Genomic DNA, 27153 nt, shown 5'->3' on the forward strand with positions numbered 1-27153 from the left:
GGAGCATCTTAGTCCTCAAGCTGACATCTTTGCTCTTCAACACTTTAAAAAGGTCTTGTGCAACAGATTTGCCTAATGCAGTATGTCATTTGATTTCCTGACTGCTGCTTCCATGAGTGTTGATAGTTGATCCAAGAAGAATGAAGTCCTTGACAACTTCTATCTTTTCTCCACTGATAAGAATATAACCCTGTTGCACACCTTTCTTAATTTGAAACCATTCAGCATTCCCATGTTGCGTTCGAACAACTGCCTCTTGGTCAATGTACAGATTCCTCATGAGCACTATTAAGTGTTCAGGAATACTCATACTTTGCAAAATTGTCCATAGCTTGTCATGATCTACACAATTGAAAGCCATCGCGTAGTCAATAAAGCACAGTTAAACATCTTTCTGATATTCTCTGCTTTCAGCCAAGATTCATTGGACATCGCCAACAATATCCCTCATCTCTCATACTTCGGACATATTGTCAGGAAGGACCAGTCACTGGAGATGGATATCATGTTTGGTAAGGTGGAGGGTCAAAGAAAAAGAGGAAGACCCCCTGCGAGATGCAAAGTGGCAGCATCCTTGGATGGCCCTGGATCGGCAGTGTTTTGTTCTGTTGTGCATATGGTCCCTATGAGTTGTAACTGACTCAATGGCACCTAACAACAATAAGGCAACTTAGACATTTCAGAGCTGAACAGTCAAAACCTTAGACAAATTGTTGTTGTTGTGTCCCGGGGAGTCAGTTCCAACTCATAGCGACCCTGTACAGGGTTTCTGAGACTGTAAATCTTTACGGGAGCAGAAAGCCTCATTTTCATCCCGCAGAACAGCTGGCAGTTTTGAACTGCTGACCCTGAGGTTCGCAGACCAATTCGTAACCACTACGCTACCAGAGCTCACCTAGAAGTACATTAAAGCACAATATGAAAGACCAAATCTTAGAAAACCCTATAAAATTTATATGGTTTTATTATAGTCCTTTCACTTGTGTTTTATTGACTATGCAAAGACTTTTGACTGTGTGGATCATGATAAACTATGGCTGTAACACTGCAAAGAATGGTTATTCTACAACACTAAGTTGTGCTTATGAGGAATATGCACATAGACAAAGAGGCAGCTGCTCCAACAGAACAATGGGACAATGAATGGTTTAAAACCAGGAAAGGTGGGTGGGTGCCAAGGCTATAGTCCTTCATTATACTTATTCAATCTATATGCTAAGTAAATAATCCAAGAAGTTGGATGATATGATGAAGAATGTGGCAGCATCAGGGCTAAAGGAAGACTCATTAACAACCTACAATATGAGATGATACAACCTTGCTTGCTGGATGCAAACAGGACTTAAAATACATACTGATGAAGATTATACTACAGCCTTCAGAATGGATTGCACTTTAATGTAAACAAAAATCCTCCTTACTTGTGCACCAATAAATAACACCATGATCAATGGAGAATAGACTGAAGGACCTAAGACTTCATTTTGCTTGGATCCACTATCAACACACATGGAAGCAGCAGTCAAGAAATCAAATGACCGTACTGCATTAGGCAAATCTGCTTCAATACACGTCTTTAAAGTGTTAAAGAGCAAAGATGTCAGTTTGAGGACTAAGGTGCGCTTGACTCAATTCATAGTATTTTCAATAGCCTCATGTGCATGTGAAAGTTGGATAATATATAAGGAAGACCACAGAAAAATTGATGCTTTGAGTTATGGTGTTAAGAGAAGAACATTGAAAAGTACCAAGGACTGCCAGAACAAACAAATCTGTGTTGGAAGTAGTATAGCCAGAATGTTCCTTAGAAGCCAGGATGGCAATACTTCATCCTTCATACTTTTCAGACATGTTATCAGGAGGGACTAGTCCATCCCTGGAGAAGGACATTATGCTTGGTAAAGCAGAGGCTCTGTGAAAAAGAAGACTCCCAACAAGATAGATTAGCACAGTGGCAGCAGCAATGGGCTCAAACATTAACAATTGCGAAGATGGTGTAGGCCCTGAAGATTTTTGTTATGCTGTGCATATGGTTGTTAAGAGTTGGAAATGACTCAATAGCACCTAACAACAATAATTACAGTCCTGGTGGAACAGTGTTTAAATGCCAACTGCCTACCAAAAGTTTCTCCACATAAGAAAGGCAATTTGACTGTAAATATCACAATCTTGGAAATCCTATGTGGGGCAGTTCTATTCATCTAACAGATAACAAAGTTACAGTTAAATTTCCTTACTCCAAAGACCACAAACACCTCTGAGGTTGGACTTCTCTTTCCTGTATAAGAACGAACACCAGTCTAAATAGGACAGAATATTATTGAATATGCTGAATGAAAAGGTAAACGTTAACAGTTTTTTTTGTTGTGGTGGTGGCAGCGGTTTTTTTGAGGTGAAATTTACGTAACATAAAATCAACCACCTTAAACAATTTAAAATTCAGTGGCATTTATATAGTACACTCACAATTTTCTGCAACTTTGTCTTGGTACAAAAGATTTTTATCACTTCAAAATAAGACTCTACCCAGTAAGCAATTGCTCCCTACTCTCTTATTCTCTCAACCTCTGGCAACTACCAGTCTGCCTGTATGGATTACTAGTTTGTTTTTAATTGTAAATAATTAGCACTAAATGTTTAAAAAAAATCTAAACGGAGAAGAGAATGAAAGATCATGCATTTCTTCCACAAACTTTTTGAAGCCCCCTCCATCACAGTAAAAACGGAAAGTCTCCACCACCCTGTATATTCTCTTTCCTCAAAAATCATATCTCCAGCAATAATCAGTGGAAGTATACATATAAACACATACACATTCACTCACTCATGCTTATTCCAGTCTCAAACCACAACCCTATTATACATGGCAACACAGATGTTTCAACACTTTCTTGTAACTACAGGTGAAGTTTCCTCTTTATCATTTTGTTCATTTCCAAAATTATTAAGAAGAGCGAACCTGATAAATAATATTGAGTCACTTGTTTTATGCAACCTCAGAGGCTTTTAATGTCATTAGTAAAGTATATAACACTGTATACAGAAGCAGATGTACTAGGGTCCAAATTAGTAACAATGATGGTGATGAGTTCAAGAAAAGGAAACCAAGTCTCAGGAAATGAGTATGAGAGGGCTTCAAAGATTCATGGAAAAAACGGAGTAAGATAATGGAGATTTTTCCTTTGACCCTTCCTTGGGAAAGCACTGAACTGCTAACCATAAAATTGGTGGTTCAAACCCACTAGCCACTCCTCGGAAATCCTATACACGGTCACTATGAGCGGGAACCAACTTGACAACACTTAGCAACAATGTAAAGCAAAAGATTAATTAGGTGGCACTTTGTCTAATTTTTGTAAACCAAGTTAATGACAAAGCTGAAAGAAACACGTTCTCATGAAATGTCTTTTACCCAAATTAGCCTCATATACTCTGGTAGTACAGTGGTTACCAATCAGGCTGCTAATCTCACGGTCAGCAGTTCAAAACTATCAGCAGTTCTGCTGGAGAAAGATGAGGCTTTCTGCTCCCGTAAAGATTTACAGACTGGGAAGCCCTATACAGGGTCGCTATGAGACAGAACCGACTCCACGGCACATAACAACAACAACAACATACTAAAAATACTTATATGGTAAGTATTATGCCTGCAATCTTCCAAAGGTAATTCATTTTCTTTTAAAGACAGGAAGTAGATCCACATTTTATCTATTTTTACTTATATATTTTTAGAGAGCCGATCTTGAGATGTTTACACTGGGTATTATGTTTTCTATCTCATTGCATACTTTAACAGACAGAATTTGTAAAAGTTCACATAATCTCAATTTAAATCCCATTAAAGAACCCAATGTTATAACACAGGAAATAAAGAATGAGGAGATATTTAAGTAAAAATAGTGAAGTTAACTTTCAATCCATAATATAAACTCAAATCTCAACTGCAAAATGAAAACCTGTTTCTCTGGACTTTATACGAAAGCATCGAGTTGTTGTTGTTATGTGCCATGGAGTCGGTTCTGACTCATAGCAACCCTGCACAGGGTTTCTGAGGCTGTAAACCTTTACGGAAGCAGAAGGCTTCATCTTTCTCCCGTGGAACAGCTGGTAGTTTCGAACTGCTGACCTTGTGGCTTGCAGCCCAATTCGTAACCACTACACTACCAGAGCTCCTTAAAGCATCGAGTAGCATGTTCAAAATTACCTCATTAACTTATTCATGTAAACATTAACTCTATGTCTATTATGATCAAGACATTCTAAAAATAGAAAATCCTCTTACGATCAATCTAACCATCTAAGAGCTAGACAACTAGTTGGGAAAATCAGCGATGTACACAAATAACCCAAATACATAATTTACCCAAGTATGACAACATGGATCTACTGACCTAAACAAGTTTCAAATTTAGTTAAGATGACCTTCTGGTCCTAGAAGGAGAATAACACATGCTTAAACCCACCTAGATAGTTATCTCAGGAACTAAGCAGCTGAGACCCTATACAAGTAGAATATTTGAGGAAGTTTGTTAGTTTATTGTTTCTTTTTCCAAAGAATGCTATCTTGATGTTAAAATAGATTAAGTGTACATCCACATGTAACTTACCCTATAAATGTGCCTGTTCTTTGTGAAAGACAGGATGGTCTTGAGATATTATTCCCTCCGTCCTCCAGACTGCTTGCTTTCTGCTAATAAAATTTGGATTGGATCTCTTCCCATCTCTGTGATTGACTACAGTGACAGGCAGCAAACCCTCCTTTCCATTTGGCAAAAAGGACATGTGACATCCAATAAATCAAAACAAGCAAACAAAATCACATGGCTCTGTAAGTGGAAGCAATCTCTTCCTGGCATGAGCACAGAAGATTAAAAAAAAACAAAACAAGACCATCTGTAAGACTCTAATGTTCTCAAACACCTCAACACAAACCCACAACAAGCATCCTTCATTCATTTGCCTTCTTATGAAGTCTCTAGTAACCCTGGCAAAACTATCTACATCTATTATAACTTTCTAACCACCTATGTTAAGTTACTTCTCACAGCCTTTAAAACAAAGGACTAAGGCTTTCTATCAAAGTGATGAGTTCTATGAAAATTTACACCACCAGTAAAGTTGTAAATCATTCATTACATCATGAAAATGTTACCACACTGCCACCCTGTGGATGCACAGTTACTGACATTCATCACAACAGATCATACTTAGAATGTGGTAGAAAAATTCTAGAAAAAAATACTATTAAAGAGATATAAACAACATCTATTGTACTACTTAATTATTGTCAACCAAAGAAAACCTCATTCAGGACAAATAGTAATCTTCTAAACAGAGCCTTTTCAACATACTTTAGCATTTCTAAGTTGCTTTATCTCCTGATTCATTTTAAATAGAAATGGAGACAAAACACTCCTTTTGTCATCTAACTTCTCTCTCAAAGAGAAAGGTACACCAACAGAAACAGAAGGGAAATACTTTAAAATAAATCTTCTCAGAATATTTGTCCAATTTATAAAAGAAAGGTAAGATGCACTTGCTTAGATCTGAGGTGTTACATAGAATTTTTGTTGAAGAAATGAACCTAAATACTTTCTGCACTGAGATAAAGACAACTGAAGACATCCTATCACAGATATTCAACCTCCCATGAAGAGAGAAAAAACCCAAAAATTTTGTCAAGGGCCTATTACCTGGCTATGAAAAGAGAAGATAGCTAGATAATTACCACTGAGTCCACTCATGGGCAACATTATATACAGCAGAATGAAATATTGTTTGGTCCTTTAATCATGATCACTTTTGATTACTGTGAATCTAGATTAATCAGTAGGTTGAAGAACTGTAAGAAGGTTACAAAGATGAAAGGTTTTTTTGTTTTGTTTTGTTTTTCAGAGCCAATTCTGACTGATCAGCAGAAATGTTGAATTAATTTAAAATGGCAGGCATTACAAGAAAAACAATTTATCTTTTCCAAGTATGTAGCTATGAATAAAGTAGGTAGAGAATGAGTCACTGTAACTGGTATTTTACCAAACTCAGTTTGTAAAAGCATCAAGAATAACTTGTTCAAAATATTTGAGTAGAAAAAAGACATTTAAAATCACAACATTCTAAAGCAGCAAATACATCTTTGTATTGATACCTAAAATGAAGTGAAAGACAAAACAAATCCAGAAGAAAATGATATGGGTTTATAAAATAGAAAAAATATTAGATAATGTTCCTTGCTGTGTTTCTAGAACTATTTCTCAAAATTTTATCTGATATATCAAAAAGCAGTAATACATCAAATATAGCAAATGTCTTTCTTTCATTAGGAGTACAACAAACACGAAATAAAAAAGAATGGAAACTACATGGAATCACAAATTATGTTCTGACTAAAACAGCAAATGATCTGTTTAGGTCCTTAACATGACGGCCTTATTCTAACGCTAACAACTAGTTTAAGCTGTTGTTATTGCTGAACTCCTTCTAGTCAGTTCCAAATCATAAAAGACCCAGAATAAGCGGTTTTCGAGGAGCGACAGGTGAATCTTAATTGCCAATCTTGCAGTTCAAACTGACCTTAAGGTCCAGTGCTTATCCTATGGCACCACAATTATTTAAGTAGGCTTTCTAAATTCATTTACCTAACACCACTAAGAATCCATTAACATCTACACAAAAGCAAATCTGAATTATGAAACAGATACAATTCTCAGTAGAACAAACTATTAAAGAATATCTTACTCAGGTTTATTTTTCCAGTTAAGGAGCTTACATGACTTATTACATGTGTACAGTTTATACAAAGCAGCCCTGGTGGTGTATCAGTCAAGTTGTTTGCTGCTAACCAAAAGGTTGGTGGTTCGAACACACTAGCTGCCGTGTGAGAAAAAGATGTGACAAACTGCTTCCATAAAGCTTGAACTGCCAATCTTGTACTTCAAACCTTGCAGTCCAGTGCATTAACCCACAGTGCCACACCAGGATCCCAGTCCATAACAATTACAGTCTCGGAAACCCTATGAGGCTGTTCTACCCTCGAACCTGGCTACTATGAGTTACAATCAACTCCAAAGCAACACTATTTGTTTTGAGTTTGTCGAGCATGTTTCTAGTCACTGATAAAACCTTATTATCTAAACCAATGATTACTGCTAAATCACAATTTGGGGATCATTGTTGTAATACCTCGGTCTTAGAGCAAGAAGCTATTTAGAAGACTAATCCTTTGAGAACTAAATAATAAGCCATATTAACAAGTCTAGGTGGCAGAAGCCACAGTATCTATCCTTTAAGTATTATTGTTGTTGTTACGTGTTGTGGGGTCAGTTCCAACTCATAGCGACCCTGCACAGGGTTTCCAAGGCTGTTAATCTTTACGGGAGCAGAACGCCTCATCTTTCTCCCGCGGAGCAGCTGGTAGTTTCGAACTGCTGACCTTGCGGTTCGCAGCCCGATTCGTAGCCACTACGCTACCAGGGCACCTTATCCTTTAAGTATAGATACTTGAAATAAAATTTACCTCCTCAAAATAACCTTTATAATATAATATATAACTGACATAGAAGTGCTGGTGGCATTATTGGATAAAGCCGGGACTGCTAATCACAAGGCTGGCAGTTTAAACCTACCAGTTGTTCTTTTAAGAGAAAACTGAGACTTCCTGTTCCAGTAAAGATTTATAACCTTGAAAACCCTAACCAGGGTTGCTATGAATTGAAATAAACTTGATGGCAAGGTAAGGCTAAGATAAAGCTGTAAAAGGAACTCATAGATATTATAAACCAATCTAAGGAACCCCTCTGCTTCCATCAACTACCTCTAATGCCTACCTACTACAAGATGGTGGTGGCGGTGTGCCACCATGAAGTCAGTTCCAACTCATAGAGAACCTGCATAAGGTTTCCGAGGCTGTAAATCCTACAGCTGGAGTCCTGATGTGGCAGTGGGCTAATGCAGCGGACTGCAAAGTTGTTTGAACTGCAAGATCGTTGGTTCAAGCTCACCAGCTGCTTCTTGGAAACCCTATACAGGGTCGCTATGGGTCGGAATCGACTTGATTGCACTTAACAACAAGAAGCCACATCTTTCTCCTGTGGAATGGCTTGTAGTTTCGAATTGAGGTTAACAGTCCTACTCTAACCACTACAGTACCAGAGCGCCTTTATTATGAGATATATATCTGGAAAATTCATTTTATATGACCAATAGTGCAACTACTGTTTAAATAAAAAACCAGAACACTGATTTGGGGAAGGGAGGAGCAACTATCACAGTTCCGTTTTCCTATTTGCTCTTGGCTTATATATCACTGTTGTTATTGTTAAGTGCCATCAAATCTGTTCCGACCCATAGTAACCCTGTATAGGGTTTCCAAGGAGCAGCTGGTGAGCTTGAACTGCCAACCTTGCAGTTTAAATGGTTTTGCACTCTGGCACATTAATCCACAGAGCCACACCAGGACTCCATATGAAGGTATAATAAATAAGAAGAGGCACAGCAAAGAATTCATTACAGAGTATCATTGATAAAATTTTACATTCCAGGTGGTGGTGGTTATGTGCCGTGGTGCCGGTTCCGACACATAGTGACCCTGTACAGGGTGGGTTTCCGAGGCTATAAATCTTTACAGGAGCAGAAAGCCTAATCTTTCTCCCCTGGAGCAGCTGGTCATTTTGAACTGCTTTTCCTTGCAGTTAGTACCCCAACATGCTACCAGAGCTCCATACATTCTAGGTAGTGAAAGAAAATTACATTTTCATGTTATATGTATATATAAGCATCTATTCGGTATCTACAAATAGTATGTTTAGTCTATGGGCTCTAAAGGTAATTGCATTTTGGTAAAACTATCTGTCACAAATATAAAGTTGTATAGTCATTTGTACAGTCTTTTATCTTAGTATATATCTTAGATCAAAATCATTAAACTCAAGTATTTTCCACTACAACAAGCAAAAGTGGGAAAACAAAAACAATTTTTTAAAAAGGTGGTTGCTTCTGGGGATAAAATTTTAGAATTATGAAAAATGGACTGCTGATTCTGTCATAAGCGTTGAGGTAATATGTGTCTTTTTTCAATTATATACATTTATTATCTTAAGTTAAATGTGAAATTATAACTAAAAATCGCATACCAATTTATTTTTTAGAAGTTATGATTCAGTTGCTATTTTGTACCAATGTTATTTCTCCACTACATTTCTTACAACAAAAAATAATTCTAGCCAGATCATTAAGAGACTGTATTAGTCAAAACCATAACAAGTCCAAGACCAGAAGCCTTCACTGTTGAATCCTTTTACGTGTACAGATTAAAAACTCCTCAATAAAATATTAGCAAAATGAATCTGACAGCACACTGTAAGTACTATATAACCCCATCAAGTGTGATTTATCCTAGAATGCAAGGGTGGTCCAACATAAGAAAATTAATCAGCTTAACATACCACAGAAGGAAAAAGTAACACATGGTCTCAACTGATGCAGAAAAGGAATCGATGAAATTCAACAGCCTTTCATGAGAAACTCATTCAACAAGCTATGAATAGGAGGGACATTCCTCAACAGAAAAGGGTATTTATGAAAAGCCCACAGCAGCTTGTAGTCCTGGTATCGGGCTGTAGGATAAAGAACTGAACCGTAAGGCTGGCTTGAACCACAAGGTCAGTGATTCAATCTCACCATCCACTCCTTGGAAACCTTGTACAGGATTGTTTGAGTCGGAACCAACTCTTCAGCACTTAATATCATCATCATCAATATCATACTCAATGATGAATGACAGAAAATGTAACCAGTAAGATCTGGAACGAGACAATGATGCCTGCTTTCACATTGCTATTCAACACTGAGCTGGAAATTCTAGACAGGGCAATCAAGGAAGGAAAAAAAAAAAAAAAGACATCAAAATTGGAAAGGAAAAGTAAAACAATCTTTCCTATATAGAGAAAACCTAAAACAAACAAAAAAAGAAGCTACTTGAGCTAATAAACACATTCAACAAACATGAGCATACAAGGTTAACAAATAAAACTCAAGTGTGTTCTATACACCAGCAATGCAAGATCTGAAAAGGATATTACAAAAACAATTCCATTTACACTGGTATCTAAAAGAATACCTAGGACTAAATTTAATCAGGGAGAGTTAAGATTATACACTTAAAACTGCAAAACAGTACTGAAACAAAGTAAAAATCTAATTAAATGGAAAAATATCCTGTGATCATGGATTTGAAAACTCAGTATTGTTAAGATGTCTGTACTACCCTTTGCGACCTACAGAAAAAGTAGAACAAAGTTAGAGAACTCACATCTCCCAACTTAAAAACTTACTACTCTGGTAGAGAAGTGGTTACGAATCGGGCTGCTAACCTCAGGGTCAGCGGTTTGAAACTACCAGCTGTTCCGCGGAAGAAAGATGAGACTTTCCGCTCCCATAAAGATTTACATCCCCGGAAACCTTGTGCAGGGTCACTATGATTCGGAACCAACTCCATGGCACATGACAACAACAACAACAACACATAACTTATAGCAGTCAAAAACAGTGTGATACTGGCATGAGGATAAGTGTACAAACCAATAGGATAGAACTGAAAATAAAGAAGTAATCCCACACATCTATAGTCAACTGATTTTCAACCTGGCTGCCAAGTATATTCAATGGGTAAATAAGACTCTCTAACAAATGATGCAGGGACAAATGAAATTCTGTAAGCAAAAAAGTTGGACCCCACACCATATAAAATTTAACTGAAAATGTAACACAACCTAAATATAGGGTTTCAAGCAGTTTATGGAAAACCTTTTAATTTCCATTTATCCATGACCTCCCTGCTCTTTTCTCCTTCCATAAATTTTTAGAAGCTCGCTCATATAAGCGCTAAAACCGTGTAACATTCTTAGATGGAAACAGTTGAAATCTTCATGATCTTAAGAGTTGGTGACAAATTCTTGTTGTTGTTGTTGTTGTTAAGTGCCGTCGAGTCGGTTCCGACCCATAGCGACCCTGTACAGGGTTTCCGAGGGTGTAAATCTTTACGGGAGCAGAAAGCCTCATCTTTCTCCCACGGAGCAGCTGGTAGTTTCGAACCACTGACCTTAAGGTTTGCAGCCCGATTCATAACCACTACGCTACCAGAGCTCCTGACAAATTCTTAGATATGACTAAAAGCACCAGCAACAAATACAACAAATAAACTGGCCTATAACAAAATTCAAACCCGTGAATTAAAGGGTATTATCATGAAAAAGAGACAACCAACAGAACTGGAGAAAATATTCATTAATCATAAATCAGACAAGGGTTTAATATCCAGAATATATAATGAACACCTACAATTCAACAATGAAAAGACAAACTTAATTAAAAAAAAAAGATTAGAATAGTTATTTCTCCAAAAAAGATATACCAATGGCCAAAAAAGCACATAAGCAGCCACTCAGTCACCATTAGTTGGAAATGCAAACCAAAATCATGTTACACCAAGTCACAATCACTTAGAATGGCTATTAGAAAAATCAATGTTCACAACTGTTCACAAGGATGTGGAGAAACTGAAACCCTTTTGCACTGTTAGTGGAATGTGGCTTAGTTGCTGTGGAAAATAGTTTGATGTTCTTCAAAAAGTTAAACACAGAATTCTTACGTTGTTGAGTGCCACAGAGTTGGTTCTGACTCATAGCAACCTTGTATAGCATTTCCGAGGAGGGTCGTGTGTTTGAACCACTAACCTTGTGATTCAGACCGACCTTGCAGTCTTGTGCTTTATCCTATAGCACCACACCAGAATTTCTCATATGACCCAGCAATTCTCCTCCTAGCTATATGTTGCTGTTGTTAAGTGCCGTCGATTCGGTTCCGACCCATAACAACCCTATAGAGGGTTTCCAAGGAGCAATTGGTGAACTTGAACCACCAATATAGACAAAAACAAAACTGAAAGCAGGAATTCAGACCAGTGTTCACTGAAGAATTATTTGTAATACCCATAAGTGGCAACAATCCAAATTCCCATTAACAGACAAATGAATGGATAATAGTGCAAGCAATCACCAAGTTATGCATGTCTGTATTTTAATGGTATGTAAAATTGTCCTTTGAAATGATGAAACCAACCCCTACCTACAACAAACTCTTCATTAATCATAATCATCTTCACTTGCTTCAGGTGTAACTTTTATTGAAATCAATGAAAACATTTTGAGCCTTTTCTTACACTAAAGCAGGGGTGGGGAATGTCCTTGGCCCCTAAAAGGACAGTGAAATAATTTGGTCTGGCCCTATCGAGGCAACCGCAGTTCCAGCCCATCACATTGTTGTTGCTAAGCGCCCTCAAGGGTTTCTGTGGAGCCAATGGTGAGTTTGAAGTGCTGAACTTGTGGTTCAAACCCACCTTGCAGTCCAGTGCATTATTCCACAGCTAGCAGGCTAATTATTTAGTTTATAATTTTGTATGGCCTGCAAATGATGTTATAAATTTTGATTAAAAAAAAGGTTCCCTACCCCTAAAGTAAGGCTAAATAAGAACCATATGTACTTGTTCTGACATGCCTACAACATGCTTAGGAATTGACCTTGTTTGCAACTCACAGACTGCCTATAAAATGAAATTCTTACACTGGCTATGATGAGTCTTGAAAACATTATGCTAAGTGAAATAAGCCCCACAAAAAAGGACAAATATTGTATCATCCCATTTACATCTAGAATAGACAAACTGCTAAGTCTGAAAGTACATTTCCCAAGGGTTGGGAAAGGGGAGGATGGGAAGTATTGCTTACTGAGTACAGTTTCTATTTGGGATGATGATAAAGCTTTGAAAGTAGATATTGGTGAAAGTTGACCAACATGATGAATGAAATTAACACCAGTGAATAACTGATAGTTAAAATGAAAAAAAAAAAAAGTTAAAATGGTAAACTTTATGTTACATATATTTATTTTACCATGAGCAAACTGAAAACTCCTTTGAGCCTATGGCACACGCTCTACTTTTCTGGCCATTCTCTATACCTTTTATCAACATAAGAATCTATCAAAACATTAAGTCACTTATCTTCATAACTTATTCTTCAGGTGTTACTGCTAAGTGCTGTCGAATTGGTTCCAACCCATAGAGACCCTGTACAGGATTTCCAAGGAGCAGATTGTGAGATTGAACTGCTGACCTTGTGGTTCGAACGGACTCTGTAATCCAGTGCATTAACTCACAGAGCCACATCAGGTAGGAAATGTTATCTCTATTAGACCCAAGAGGATAGTAAGTCATAAAGAAATCAAATCATTTGCTCAAACTTACTAAGTTAAATTTAGTAAGTTAGTAGGTCAGAAATTGAATCCTGGTAGATTGGCTCTATATTAGTACGCTATGGAACCTCTCAATTCTGGTTGCTGTTTTACTGTTAAGTGCCATCTAGTCGGTTCCAACCTACAGCGACCCTGCATAGAGTTTCCGAGGAATAGCTGATGAGCTTGAACTGCCGACCTTGCAGTTCAAACAGATTTACTGTCTGACGCATTAACCCACAGTGCCGTACCAGGACTCCATTATTTGATGTGGTTGTTGTGAAGTGCCGCTGAGTCAGTTCCGACCCATAGCAAGCCAGGTTTCCAAGAAGCAGCTTGTGAGCTTAAACTGCCAACCTTGCAGTTCAAATGGATTTGCAGTCTGGCACATTATTAGTGTTGTTGTTAAGTGCTGTCGAGTCGATTCCAGCCCAGAGCAACCCTGTACAGGGTTTCCAAGGCTGTAAATCTTGACGGAAGTAGAAAGCCTCATCTTTCTTCCGTGAAGCGGCTGGTAGTTTCGAACTGCTGACCTTAAGGTTCGCAGCCCAATTTGTAACCATTACGCTACAGCGACCCTGTATAAGGTTTCCAAGGAGCAGCTTGTGAAACCTTGTGAGACCTTGCAGTTCAAATGGATTTGCAGTCTGGTGCATTATAGTTGTTGTTAAATACCATGGAGTCGGTTCTGAATCATGGTGACCCTGCCCAGGGTTTCCAAAGCTGTAAATCTTTATGAGAGCAGAAAGCCTCATCTTTCTTCTGCAGAATAGCTGGTAGTTTCGAACTGCTGACCTTGAGGTTAACAGTCCAATTCGTAATCACTATGCTACCAGAGCTCCTTATTATATGATACAGCAACACTAAAATTTAAACAATCATTTCCTTATTGGACATTTAAGCTAGCTCCATGTTTTTGCAATTACAAATATCACCACAGTGGACCTCCCTGACATCAAGGCAAAGTGCAATCATTTTTTATTTCAAATGAGAAATGTTAAATCATTTTATAACTCATCAGAGTTACATAGTAATACCTGCAAACCAGTCTTCATATAAATGTTAAAATAATGTTTGGGTATACTTGTTAAAACATCAGAACCTCATTTGTAAGTTAATTCAACAATTTCTATGTATTTATCTTCGCAAAACATTTCCAAATTTACACTTGCCTCCACTCTCATTGACACTTCACTCCTACCACTATCCTCCTACCACATTACCTTATATGTGTCTCTTTTTCTACAGGTCAACCAACTGTAATAGTTCTTTCTGGCTAAAGAACCAATTCTAGGGAAACATGCAAATATGTACTCAAAGGGGAAACCACTTTGATAATTATTTCAAATAATAAATCTTCATTTCATGAAATTTGATTTATGGAACACAACCACACTGTGGTTTACGTAATTTTATGGGTGTTTACCACTTAGCAATCCTTATTTCTTCATCTAAGTATTTCTGCTTAAGGGGAGGGAGAATTACAGACAAAGGATGCTATGATCTAAAAGCAAAGAACAAATCATAAAAACATTTTACAGTGCTTCCATATTTTACTAAGCCATTAAGCCAAACTCACTGCTATCAAGTTGATTCCAATTCATAATGACCCTATGTTGTATTTCCAAAACTGTAAATCTTTATGGGAGCAGGGAGCCTCATCTGTCTCCCACTGAGTGGCTGGTGGATTTGAGCTGCCAGCCTTGAAATTAGCAGGCCAGTGCATATCCTATAGCACCACCAGGGCTCCTTAAGTTAAATATTACAAGTCCTGATACACTGAAGATAAAGAAAGAGAATTGTTGGCTCTATACTATCACTTTCTATGTTAAAGTAAACACGATGAAAGCAGCATAAAAATCACCCAAACTACTTCTAGATAGCTGCACGAAGGAACAGTAAAAGAGAATAGGGTACAACACACAATACCCCTAAACCATCATCTCCTTACTCTTCCCTCAGAAAAAGAACATTCTCACGAATTAGCCAGAGCAGTACCAATTGCATGCTTTTCTAAAGTGACTAGAGAAACAAACCCTAAATCCATCACTGACTTATAAAGAAAAGTCAAACACATTAGCAGTCACTTCCCATTCCTCTATTTCCAATCTCCTCTCCAACTCCCTGACAACATCTAATCTACATTGTCTCTATGGATTTGCCTCTTTTGAATACCTTATATAAACGGAATCATAGTATATGTGGCCTTTTTCACTTACCATAATGTTTTCAAGATTCACAGCATGTATCAATATTTCATTCCTTTTTATGGCTGAATAATATTCCATTGTACGGATATACCACATTTTGTTTATCCACTCATCATTTGATGGACATCGGCTTGTCTTCATTTTCTAGATACAATGACTAATGCTGCTATGAACATTCATGCAAAAGTTTTTGTGTGAACATAAATTTTCAGTTCTCTTGGAGAACTGCTGGAGGATATGGCATAAAATGAAGGAGCCTTATCATGCTGTGGGTTAAGCACTGGACTATTAACCCAAAGATCAGCAGTTGAGGACCACCACACTCTGAGAGAAAAAGATGAGGCTGTCTGCTCCCGTAAAGATTTAGTCAGAATCAACTAGAGGGCAGAAAGTTTGGTTTTGGTGTATTACACAAAATGAGTTCTAAGGTGAATTACCATCTCTAGAACATCTTATTACAAAAAACTTGTACAGACTTCCTAAAGAAAAAAGAAACGATCAATTTGTATATTATATAAAATTGGGCTTTTATACGTTTGTCAAAATGTTTAAGAATGCTCAATCTCTTATGGCGATTAAGCAGATTTTTATATAAAAATGCAAATGATTTTCATGATAAAAGTAACCAATCCCAAAAATAAAATGGCCAACAAATATTAAACCTAGGAGTCCTGGTGTAGCTCTGCGGGTTAAGGCACCACACTGCAAAGTCATTTGAAATGCAAAGTAGGCGGTTCAAGCTCACCAGCTGCTCCTTGGAAACCCTATACAGGGTTGCTATGGGTTGGAACTGACTTGATGGCGGCACTTAACAACAACAATTGCTACAATAACAAACAGAAACTCATCAAGAAAAAGTTGGTAACAAAACAATGTAAAAATGCCTTACCATCCTTACAAGTAAAAAAACAGAAAAGACAACTGTTTTTATCTTTCCATTTGTAATATTGGCCAAACAGAAACATCTGTTAAATTAAAATAATGATATGATACATTTCTTAGGGATTTTGAAGGTCCGATCACTTACCTATGTAGACTCTTTTGCTGTATCTCTGCATCAGTAACAACACAAATACATGCAATGGGATAAGGTTGATGATAAACACATAACCACCCCAAGCAGAGACCTATGAGGAAGGAAAGGATAAGTTAAATTGTTTATAATCCTACTTTTTAAAATAGTTGTTTGATTTGTTACCACAATTTAAACATACAGCAAGCAATACAAAAAAAGATTTTCATCAATTTTGAGAAGTGCTTAAATACAAACTAATAATCTCTTTAACAGCCTAATTCTTCTAGTTTTTACTGACTACTGAGAAATACATCCAATGTTTTCTATCTATATAAAAGGCAGAAATTTTCAAATTAGATTCACTCTAATGAGAACACTAAATAAAAATCATAATTAGTGAACTGACAATGAAAAAAAGCTCACAAAGAAAAAAGTTTTAGGATATATATTATAAAATCTTTTCAGGAAAAATAATGGTTATTAATTCATCTATTTTTGTTGATAAATATGCTGCAAGAAACTTCACTGAGCATGTAAGAACAATGTTAGCACAACCAAAAAAAAAACAAAAACAGTTCAAATGATCAGGGTATGTTTTGAAGTTCTCAAAAGGAGCTACACTAGGTTATCATTTATTTTCTACAAATATTACAAAGCAAGACCTAATTTTAATGTTTAGCTGTACTACTAAATTAGAACAATCCTATTGAATCAGAATAACTAAGGTTATGGGAGGTAATAAGATCTTCTGTCAAGAACAAAGTTTTTGGGTGTACTCATAATTACAAGTTTGAAAGAATCACTTCTATCATTAACTACCCATCTTCGGAAGCTATATGTACACCACACACTGTACTCCTATACTCTAACACGGCTGCTCTTATCTAAAATGTTTCAGAACCCCAATGTAAGTTTATTGCTTTAATCATGTTATTTTCACCCAAACCCAATATTATCCTGAGTAAAAGTGCTAATGAAAGAACTAGTTATATTCAAAATGTTATGTCTAAACTTGTTAAGAGAATAGGTCTATCATTACTGAGTACAATTATACAGAATATGACTCAGGCTCTAAAAACTTCAAAAGGACTGAAGATTATTTGGATAGATAAATTCTATGACATTTATTTATTTAGCACAAGACTACTATATAGACCATAGTGTGGAAAAGAGGCAGGATAACCAAGAGATACAGTGAATCCAATCTTCAATTATTTGTTGAAGAAAAATCATGTAGGTAGTTCAAAAATTAGCCTGGAGGATGTGGCTACTACCGTAGGTAATAACTCTAAAGAACTGCTAGAACTCAAAAATTCGAGAAATTATTTCAATGCTACCTCTCTATTTTTTCCACATAAGTATGAGAAGAAGAAAAAAAGAAAGCAATTTGGTAAGTACTTGCTGATCTTATGTATGACCTTTACAACATGGTATTATTTATTCCCTTTATTTTCTGGTCTATAACTAGTTTCTGAAGTACATTACCAGATTTTTTCCCCAAGGTATTTATGGGTAGAAGTGAACCTAGCAACCAAGCACACTAACCCTTTTGTATCATCCAGGAACTACTGGTCTACTCAAATTCATTTTCAGGGTTTTTTCATCATTTACTTTAAGGAATAGAGAGAGAACAGAAAGGGACAAGAAAGATATTCTTTCTACAATTTTCTCTCTGATTCTCGCAATCTCTTCAGTCTATTTGTGTTATCATTTTCACTAAGACTTTCAAGGGATTTAATTTTTGTTCTAGAGTCACCTCACTTAATTGAGTGTATGATGTCTTTTAAGGAAACAGATTATTAGACCATCAAGCAATTATTTAAGTGTTAAGCAAAGACTAATTTATTATAAATACAGCTCTATACTCAAGATTTGGCAACCCAAATCTCCTGATTTCAACAAGTTTGCAATCAAATTTGGAAAATATTTTACTTGTCAGAATAATTAAAAATAGTAGCTAAAAACAATAGAAAAAAAGTTAAAAATTTAAACATGACTAAACAATAAAGGGACACCTGGTATGGCACTGTAGGATCAGCACTGGATTATGAATCATAACGTCAGCAGCTCAAGACCACCAGCTGTTCCTTGGAAACCCTATACAGGGTCACTATGTGTCGGAGGAGACTTGTCAGCACTTAACAACGTTCAACATTAGAAAACAAAACCTTTTGGTTCACTCAAATATTGTATTTCAGTATTCAGTATTATAGCATCCAAATCTCTTCCCGAAAGTCCACATAGGCCCCCGAGTTTGAAGAACTGGGGTGGGAGTAATAATAATAATGAGAGAGAACACAAAAATCAAAATCAATATCCTACAGACTTTGGGAGAAAGTAAGTGGTGAGCTAGCCCTGGATGAGAAAGTAATAAAAAAGAAGAGTAAATATATGGTCTAATTGCCAATGCCAAAGACCTGCTAGACCTCATATAGTTTCAAATATAAAATCTTACCATGTAGAAATACGATAAGCAGCAGCACACTGTCCAAAACACTGACCCAGTTTTTACAGATTTAACCTAAAAACAGAAATAAATAAAACTGATATGTAAATGTTCCTGCTGAATTTAGAAGTTTAGTAAGCTGGAGTTATACAAAGTCAAAGTTATTTAAAAATATTGCAATGAAATATTACTAAAGTTTACTTAACGTAGTGATATATAATATAGATCAGGGATCAGGCATTTAAAATTATTTTGTTACTTAGTTTTTAATAAAAAGAATCATAATAGCAATAACTTACATTTTTTTCACTTGTCAAGATTTTTTATCTTAAAATGATTACTATCAACAAAAAGACAACTACAGAATTTCCAGGATTTTCATGACTTCCTGTTATTCAGAAAGAGTTTTCATAAATCGTATGTTAAAATGCTTTAAGGACGACACATTATTTAGAGGCTCCTACAGAAAAGCAAGACTGCCCGCGAAATGGACTGGCCAGGTGGCAGCATCAATGGACTCAACTGTGGCAACAAGAGTGAGGTTGGCCCAGGATCAGGCAGTGTTTCGTTCTGCTGTGCATAAGGTCACTATGAGTTGGTACCAACTTGATGGCACCTAACAATAACACAGTGAAACCTTTGAGAAAGTAAATAAATACCCCATCATCCATGTGTTCAGTAAATCTACATTTACATATTGTTGGTTACTTACACACGGCACCTTATGTATTCTTTTCGATTTAATATCTGACCATATATGACTATACATAATTCTGAGTATTCATTTTTGAAACAACTACAGTTAGAAATTTTCAGGTGCTGTAAGAGTTTCAAATGGATTTATGTTCCTAAAATAATTTCTCTAAAGTCTGATGATATTTAAGTAAATTCTCTATTTATTCTGAACTAAATAAAAGCAACTTGTATTCAATGGAAGTTTTCAAAAAATAAAAATAAATAAGCTGACCAATTTCTACTTCTTAAAAAAAAAGAAACAAATACTTTCCAAATAAGCTCATATATAAAACGCAAAATATATTAGCTGTTCCCCAAACCAAACCCCACTGCCAACAAGTCAATTTGGACTCATAGGAACCCTAGGGTTTCCAAGACTTTAAATCCTGATCTTTCTTCCACTCAGTTGTTTTAAAAAACAGAATTTTAAATTTCAGAAACTCCAGTTCTAAATACTTATGTCAATGCAAAGGGTAACCCCTTTAGAGTAATCAAATGAGGATCCTTAAGAAACAGAACACATAAATCCTCCTACAAGTAATTCTGTGTTAAAAGATGCATTTCTATGTGCTTAGGAGCCTAGTGCCACTCTGAGGTAGAAAGATGAGCCTGTTTCTGTAAAGATTTACAGCCTTGGAATCCTTAAGGGGCTGTTCTACTTGGTCCTACAGGGTTGCTATGAGTCAGAATCAACTCCATGACAATGGCTGTCTCTACGTAATTATTTAAAAAACTAAAATCACTGCCTTCGAGTTGATGCAGACTTACAGAAAAACTGTAAATCTTTATTTATAGGAACCCAAAGCCTCAACTTTCTCCCATGGAGCACCTGGTAAGTTTAAATTGATGACCTTGTGGTTAGCTGTCTAGTGCTTATACTATAGTGCCACCAGTGTTCCTTATAGGCAAATTTTAATTTAACAGTGTCTTAGATAGCTAATTTCAAGTTACTTCTGTATTTTTAGAATGGGATTCTAATAGAATAATACCATTAAAACAAACAGCAGGGAATACATTAAAATTCTTGGGAAGAAATACTTATAAAACAATGAAAAGAAGAGAGAAAGGAAGAGGAGAAAAAAAAAACAACAAAACTACAACTCCATTCACAGTACTTAAAAAATGCAGTAAGCTGACTTCCTTTAAACTAAAGTAAGTCTTCTTTGAAATCAGTATCATAGTATATGTTTAACAAAATATATCCTCTCCTCCAAAAAACCAAAAACCCCAAAACAAAATCTTGATTTTGAAAAGCAGGGCTAGGAACTAACTTTGACAGGATGAAATAACCAGTTAGGTATAAGCTGTTGTTGTTATTATTAAGTGCTGTCAAGTTGATACCAACCCATAGCGACCCTGTACAGGATTTCCAAGGAGCAGCTGGTGAGCTTGAACCACTGACTTTGCAGTCTGATGCATTAGCCCACAGCGCCACACCAGGACTCTGAAGGACATCTATTAAAATGCTGCAAAATGTAAATTTTAACTAAGAAAATTTCCCACAGATTATTAAAGATTATTCTTATTACACCTGAGGAGTCCTGGTGTAGTGCTCTAGGATAAGCACTGGACTAATAACAGCAGTATCAGTGGTTCAAACCCACCAGCAGCTCCTTGGAAACCCTATACAGGGTTGCTATGAGTCACAACTGACTCAATGGCATTTATCAACAACAATAATTATACCTGGTCTCCAGAGATTGAAGAAAGGCGTTAGTTACAAGTGACATTGCCAAAACTGCATCCATAGTAAAGAGAGATGGAAAGATAGTTTTTGGTAAGGGGAACATGTACTCAGAAAATGGAAAGGAATGTTTCAAAAGTCTCACCACTCTAAGCGGTGAGACGTGAAGAAATAGTGTTCTGAGGTGCTGAGATGGGTTAGAAGCCAAACAGAAAGGGGTAGGCAAAGCTATTGGTGTTTTCAAGTGCCATCAAGTCAATTCTGACTCATGGTGACCATGTATAGGGTTCCTAGGAGCGGCTTGTGAGTTCGAACCACTGACCTTGCGGTCTAGTTATTTATCCTACAATGCCACACCTGGACTAGAATAAATAAGAAAGAAATTAGTACAACTTAGACCTATACCTAGAAATAATTCAACCCAGAAAGAATAATAGTAAGTCGTATAGTAGACTGGAGCTAAACAAGAAAAATGTCAGGGAAGACTGAAATTGACCATTCAGTCTTTCATAACTCTCTATCAGTTATCAATTTTTGCTTATCAGTTCTGAACGCGCCCTTCAACTTATGTTTAGAATTCTTCCACATATTTCTCTTTTAAAGTGAGCATGATGTTAAGCTTTTTCAATAGAAGGCACTAAAGTAACCGTGTAGTAGAGCATGTTTCCCTGCCTTTTCAGGTGCAGACTGGGAGTCATCGGTGTGGGAACAATTAGTCGAGCCAAAAGCAGCCACTAGCCCAAATACAACCAGCCCTCTGGGATCTTGTAGCCTCAATCTGTTGATAATTTTTCTGTAGTCCTCTTGACATGGTAATCGTAAGTCTATACACTCTGAAGGTCTCCTGTTCTCACTGGAACCCAGACTCCCATTGCACATCCATGCCACAGATTACCAATGGCCAGCCTCTCCATGCACACACATCAGATCACCACTGGCTTGATACAGAACCAGTGAATTTCTCTGTTGTCAGGGTGCTGAACCACACCTACTCTCCACTGAGATCTACAACCCCTTCCAAGTTTGTTCTTCCCTCTCAGCCCAATGATACTATGCAGTTGTTCTTTATCATCTTATAATTTATCTTTTATCATGTTGTTGTTAAGTGCCATTGAGGCGATTCCAACCCAAAGCAACCCTGTATAGGGTTTCCAAGGAGCAGCTAGTGAGCTTGAACCACCGGCCTGGCAGTTCAAATGACTTTGCAGTCTGATGCATTAGCACACAGTGCCAAACCAGGACTCTTTTATCACAGTTAATACCTTTTTGAGTCCTGGTGTAGCACTGTGGATTAATGTACTGGACTGCAATGTCAGTTACAACCACAAGGCTGGCAGTTTGAATTCACCAGCCACTCCTTGGAAACCCTATACAGAGATGCTATGGGCTACAAACAACTCTACAGCACTTAACAACAACAACATCTTTTTATATAAAATATCTACTGAACCTACTGTGTCATTTCTAGCTCTTGACTGGACCCAAAATACTACAATCTAATTATAGTTATAAAATTTATCTAAATTTTTCTTGTAAACAGAGTTTAGACCCTGAAATTTCCTCACACTTAAAAGCCATTTTTATGGACTTAGATGGGTGAGAAAAGGGTATGTGCTGTAAATCAAACATATTTCTCAGTATTTTGCTATGAATGTGTGAGTTAGACAGACCCACATTCAATCCTACCCCAACTGGAGACAGAAGACCTAAAGGCACTATACAATACCAATGAACTTGTGATTACACACTCTGAGTGTCAAAAGGTCCATACAGATCCCAAATGCTGAAAGAGCTTAGAGGCAAAAGATAGCCCTTCTGACTAGAATAAAATTAAAATCTATTTCATAAAATCACTTATAACACATACTCTAATTTCAGAGATGCTAAAATGTTATTTTTAAAAAATGTACTTCTCAGAACTAATGCATCATAGTATATTTCAACTTCTATAACAAAGGTGGTTGTTGTTAAGTGCTGTCAAGTCAGTTCTGATTTGGTAAAGGGTTTTTGAGGTCATACATCTTTGTGGGAACAGAAAGCCTCAGTTTCTCCTTAGGAGCAGTCAGTGGGCTGAAACCACCAACCTTGTGGTTAGCAATCCAATGCTTATCCTAAAGAGCCACAGCACTCCCAATACTGGTCGGTAATATAAACTAAGTGCAATGAAAACAGATATGAGAGTAGCAAAGTCAATCTGAGAGAATGGTCATGGTTTCAAAAAGGCGAGCCTTGAGAGATAAGGATAAATGGGCAAGGCAAAGGCAGAGAACAGCAGCTTCAAGTACTAAAAAGGAACTGGAAATACACTTTAGGAGATGATGCTTAAGAAGTTAAATTGGGAATTTATAAGTAATGCTCAGAATTTGGACTTCATTTACAGGTAATAGGAAGTCCAGAATGGAGGCTTCAGAGGAAAAGTAAGTACGAACAGAAGCTTCACTTCCAAAGCACTTTTCTTCCCCCACTCAGGATTATTGTCTAATATGGTAGCTTAATAAACCTAAGACTGGGCAAGAAAATTAGTAGTTTTGCTGTCTTAGGAGCCAGATAGGATGCAGGGTAGAATTAAAGAAAATGAAGACATAAAGCTTTTCCAGCTAAGAGTGATAAGCTCAGGAACAAATAGGAAAATTCCATAACTTTGCTAGCCCAAAGCTGTGATACTAGTTAGGACCAGTGGTGAGCTAGTCAGATACCAAGTAAGGGAAATATTGGAAATGAAAAAGTCACAAAAGATAAGCTCCTCACACATCACCAAAAAGACTGGTAAACTATGTGCAAAGCATGATCCAAAACAAAAGCCAATGAGAAGAGAACTGGCTGGAAGTCGGAATGCATTCATGAATCCTCAAACCAACTAATTAACAGAGTAGAAGATTTGTGAGCTCAAGATATTTGAGCACAAACTTCGTCCATATCTTTGGTTTACCTATAATCTATGTAGACATAGGGGTTGTGCTTGGGAAGCAAGTTAAAATATAAAACTAAGAATTAAAATTAACTAACAGAAACTTAAATGGCTATGCATCATGAGAAAGACAAATTCTGATGTTTAAATCCAAGCAAGTTACTAAAACAAACCTGCAAACTTCAGAAAAATGAAAGTGAATGCAGCGTTAATATGCACAGTAAAGCCTAAGAAAGTCAGAATCTGTGTAGGTGGAAACCTATCCAATAGGAAAATGCAAATATTTTCCACTAAAAGGAGCAAAGGAAAATAAGTCTATACCCAGTTAAAGATGGAAAGAAAAATCAAGGTTCATTTAGCTCTAAGTCTCAGAGGTTTCTATATATTATCAAAATGTCCAGCTCCATCAAAAAACTACAAGACATGAAAAGAAACTGGCAAGCATGATCCATAGTGGGGGTGTGGGTGGGAGCAATCAACATAAATGAATGTGCCCAGACAGTGAGTTTGAAAGATTATGCAGCTAATTTTATAAATGTATGGTTGTAGAGTCCTGGTGTGGTGCTGGTGTCCTAGTATGGCGCTGTGGGCTAATGTGTCAGACTGCAAAGTCATTTTAAACTGCAAGGTTGATGGTTGAAGCTCACCAGCTACTCCTTAGAAACCCTATGCAGGGTCGCTATGGGTTGGAATCAACTCAAAGGCACTTTAACAACAACAACAACACGGTGGTGGTGGTGTGCCCTATTGTCAATTCCGACTCAAAGCAACCCTATATATAGTTTCTGAGGCTGTACGTCTTTACAGGCACATAAAGCCTCATCTTTCTCCTGTGGAACCACTAGCAATTTCAAACTGCTGACCCTGAGACTGGCAGCCCGACTGGTAACACTACACTACCAGCGCTCCTTTTCTAAATAAAGAATTAAAAATACACTATCAGAAATGACTTGACAGCATCCAATAAGGAATGTTCAAGAAATGAAAATAAAATGTGATGACATGACAGAAGAATGCAATCAGGATTAAAGAGATGCATGTACATGCATATACACTGGAGGGAGTACAGTGGTCTTGTTATAATCAACAACGGACTGCAATTACAAGGTTGGCAGTTCAAGTCCACCATTCACTCCACATGAGAAAGAAGAGGCCTTCTGCTTCTGCGAAGTTGTACAGCCTTGGAAACCCTATCCAAGGTCACTGTGACTCGACAGCACTTAACAACAACAATTATACAAAGGCATGATTATATAAAATGGGGCTTCAAAAAGTTCATTTAAAAAATGGAATAGAAAGATAATGGAATGTTTCCATAAATGTTTTTAAGCCTTCTTGTAAATGTGTGTGTGTATAAATAAAATAAGCACAAACAAAATTCTACACCGAAAAGTTCAATAACCAAATTTAAAAATTCATTAACTAGGTTAATAGCAAATCTGAATGGCAGAAGAATGAGTAAACATGAAGATACGGCAATTAAAAATTGAACAATCAAAACAACACAGAAAAAAAAATAGAAGCCCCAAAAGGAAAGTCTATATAAAAGGGCTTTTGAATTATGGTGTTAACAAAGAATAGTGAATGTGCCATGGACTGCCAGAAGAACGAACAAATCAGTCTTGGACGAAGTGCAACCAGAATGCTTCTGGAAAAACAAGAATGGTAAAACTTTGTCTCACGTACTTTGGACATGTTATCAGGTGGGATCAGTCCCTGGAGGAGGACATCATGCTTGGTAAAGTTGAAACCCACTGCCCTCGAGTTGATTCCGACTCAGAGAAACCCTATAGGACAGAGTAGAAGAGCTCCATAAGGTTTCCAAAGCTATGAATCTTTAGGGAAATCGACTGTCTCATCTTTCTATCATGGAGCGATTGGTGTGTTTAAAACACTGACCTTTTTGGTTAGCAACCCAACACTTAACCAACTGTGCCACTAGGGCTCTTTGGTAGTGTCAGTAAAAATGAGGGATACTCTCAATGAACTGGGGTTTGACAAAGCAACTACAATGGGCTCAAGCAATAATTTTCAGGATGAAGCTGGACCAGGCAGTGTTTTATTCTGTTGTACTTGAGCTGATATGAGTTGGAACCGACTCAACAGTACCTAACAAACAGCAGCAACATAGAAGGGACAGAAAAAGACTTACAGACACAGTAACTGAAAACTTACCGAACTTGATGGGAAATATCAATCTAAATGAATCCAGGAAGTCAAGGAAATCCAAGTATAATATACCCAGAGAGAGAAACACATAAAAACTCATAATCAAACTGTTAAAGGCACAAAGACAAAAACTGGATGAAAATGAGAAAAGGAAACAACAGCATAGAGGAACAATGTCTAATTTCTCACTGGGGTGCCATGGTGGTGGTGGTGGGGGAACACAGGCTAGAAGAAAGAAAAATTATCAACTAAGAATTCCCTGTCCACTGACACTATCTTTTCAAACTGAAGGCAAAATTGTGAGAATCCATTACTATCAGCCTTGTCCTACCAAAAGTACTAAGAGAAGTTTTTTTTTTTTCTTAAATGTTTTATTATAAATTATGTGATAGTTTACATGGGAGAACATTAGTTTTACATTCATTCTATCCTATATCATTTCACTGCCAAGGTTACAATTCCCTCCATGCAATCCTTCCCCCATACCCCCCAGGTCTTCAGGACACAGTCGCTCTCCCTCTCTGGATCTAAAGTCTCCAGTTGCTCCATCGCTCCATGTCATCATGTCTGGCTCCATTTCAGGCATCACTGCTTCTCTGGGTAGGGTCCTAGGGACCTCCGCTCCTAGACTGAAAAGTTAATCACTCCCCTCCTTGCTATAAAACGTCTACCTTTACATTTCTGACCCTCACAATCAGTCCT

At 37.1% G+C, this 27153-nt stretch overlaps 1 protein-coding gene across 1 annotated transcript in view; it reads right to left on the reverse strand.

The window, feature by feature from the left end:
- Positions 1 to 27153, reverse strand: part of STT3B (STT3B, subunit of the oligosaccharyltransferase complex (catalytic)) — a 132464-nt gene that overhangs the window by 28408 nt on the left and 76903 nt on the right. The window contains exons 4-5 of the mRNA XM_006851593.1: positions 18965 to 19030; positions 16522 to 16621 (exon numbers count right to left, since the gene is read on the reverse strand). Of these exons, the coding sequence (XP_006851655.1) occupies positions 16522 to 16621; positions 18965 to 19030 (166 nt within the window). The remainder of the gene's footprint in view (positions 1 to 16521; positions 16622 to 18964; positions 19031 to 27153) is intronic.

The sequence above is a fragment of the Chrysochloris asiatica genome, unplaced genomic scaffold (assembly GCF_000296735.1).
Source record: "Chrysochloris asiatica unplaced genomic scaffold, ChrAsi1.0 scaffold00030, whole genome shotgun sequence".
Classification (NCBI taxonomy): Eukaryota; Metazoa; Chordata; class Mammalia; order Afrosoricida; family Chrysochloridae; genus Chrysochloris; species Chrysochloris asiatica.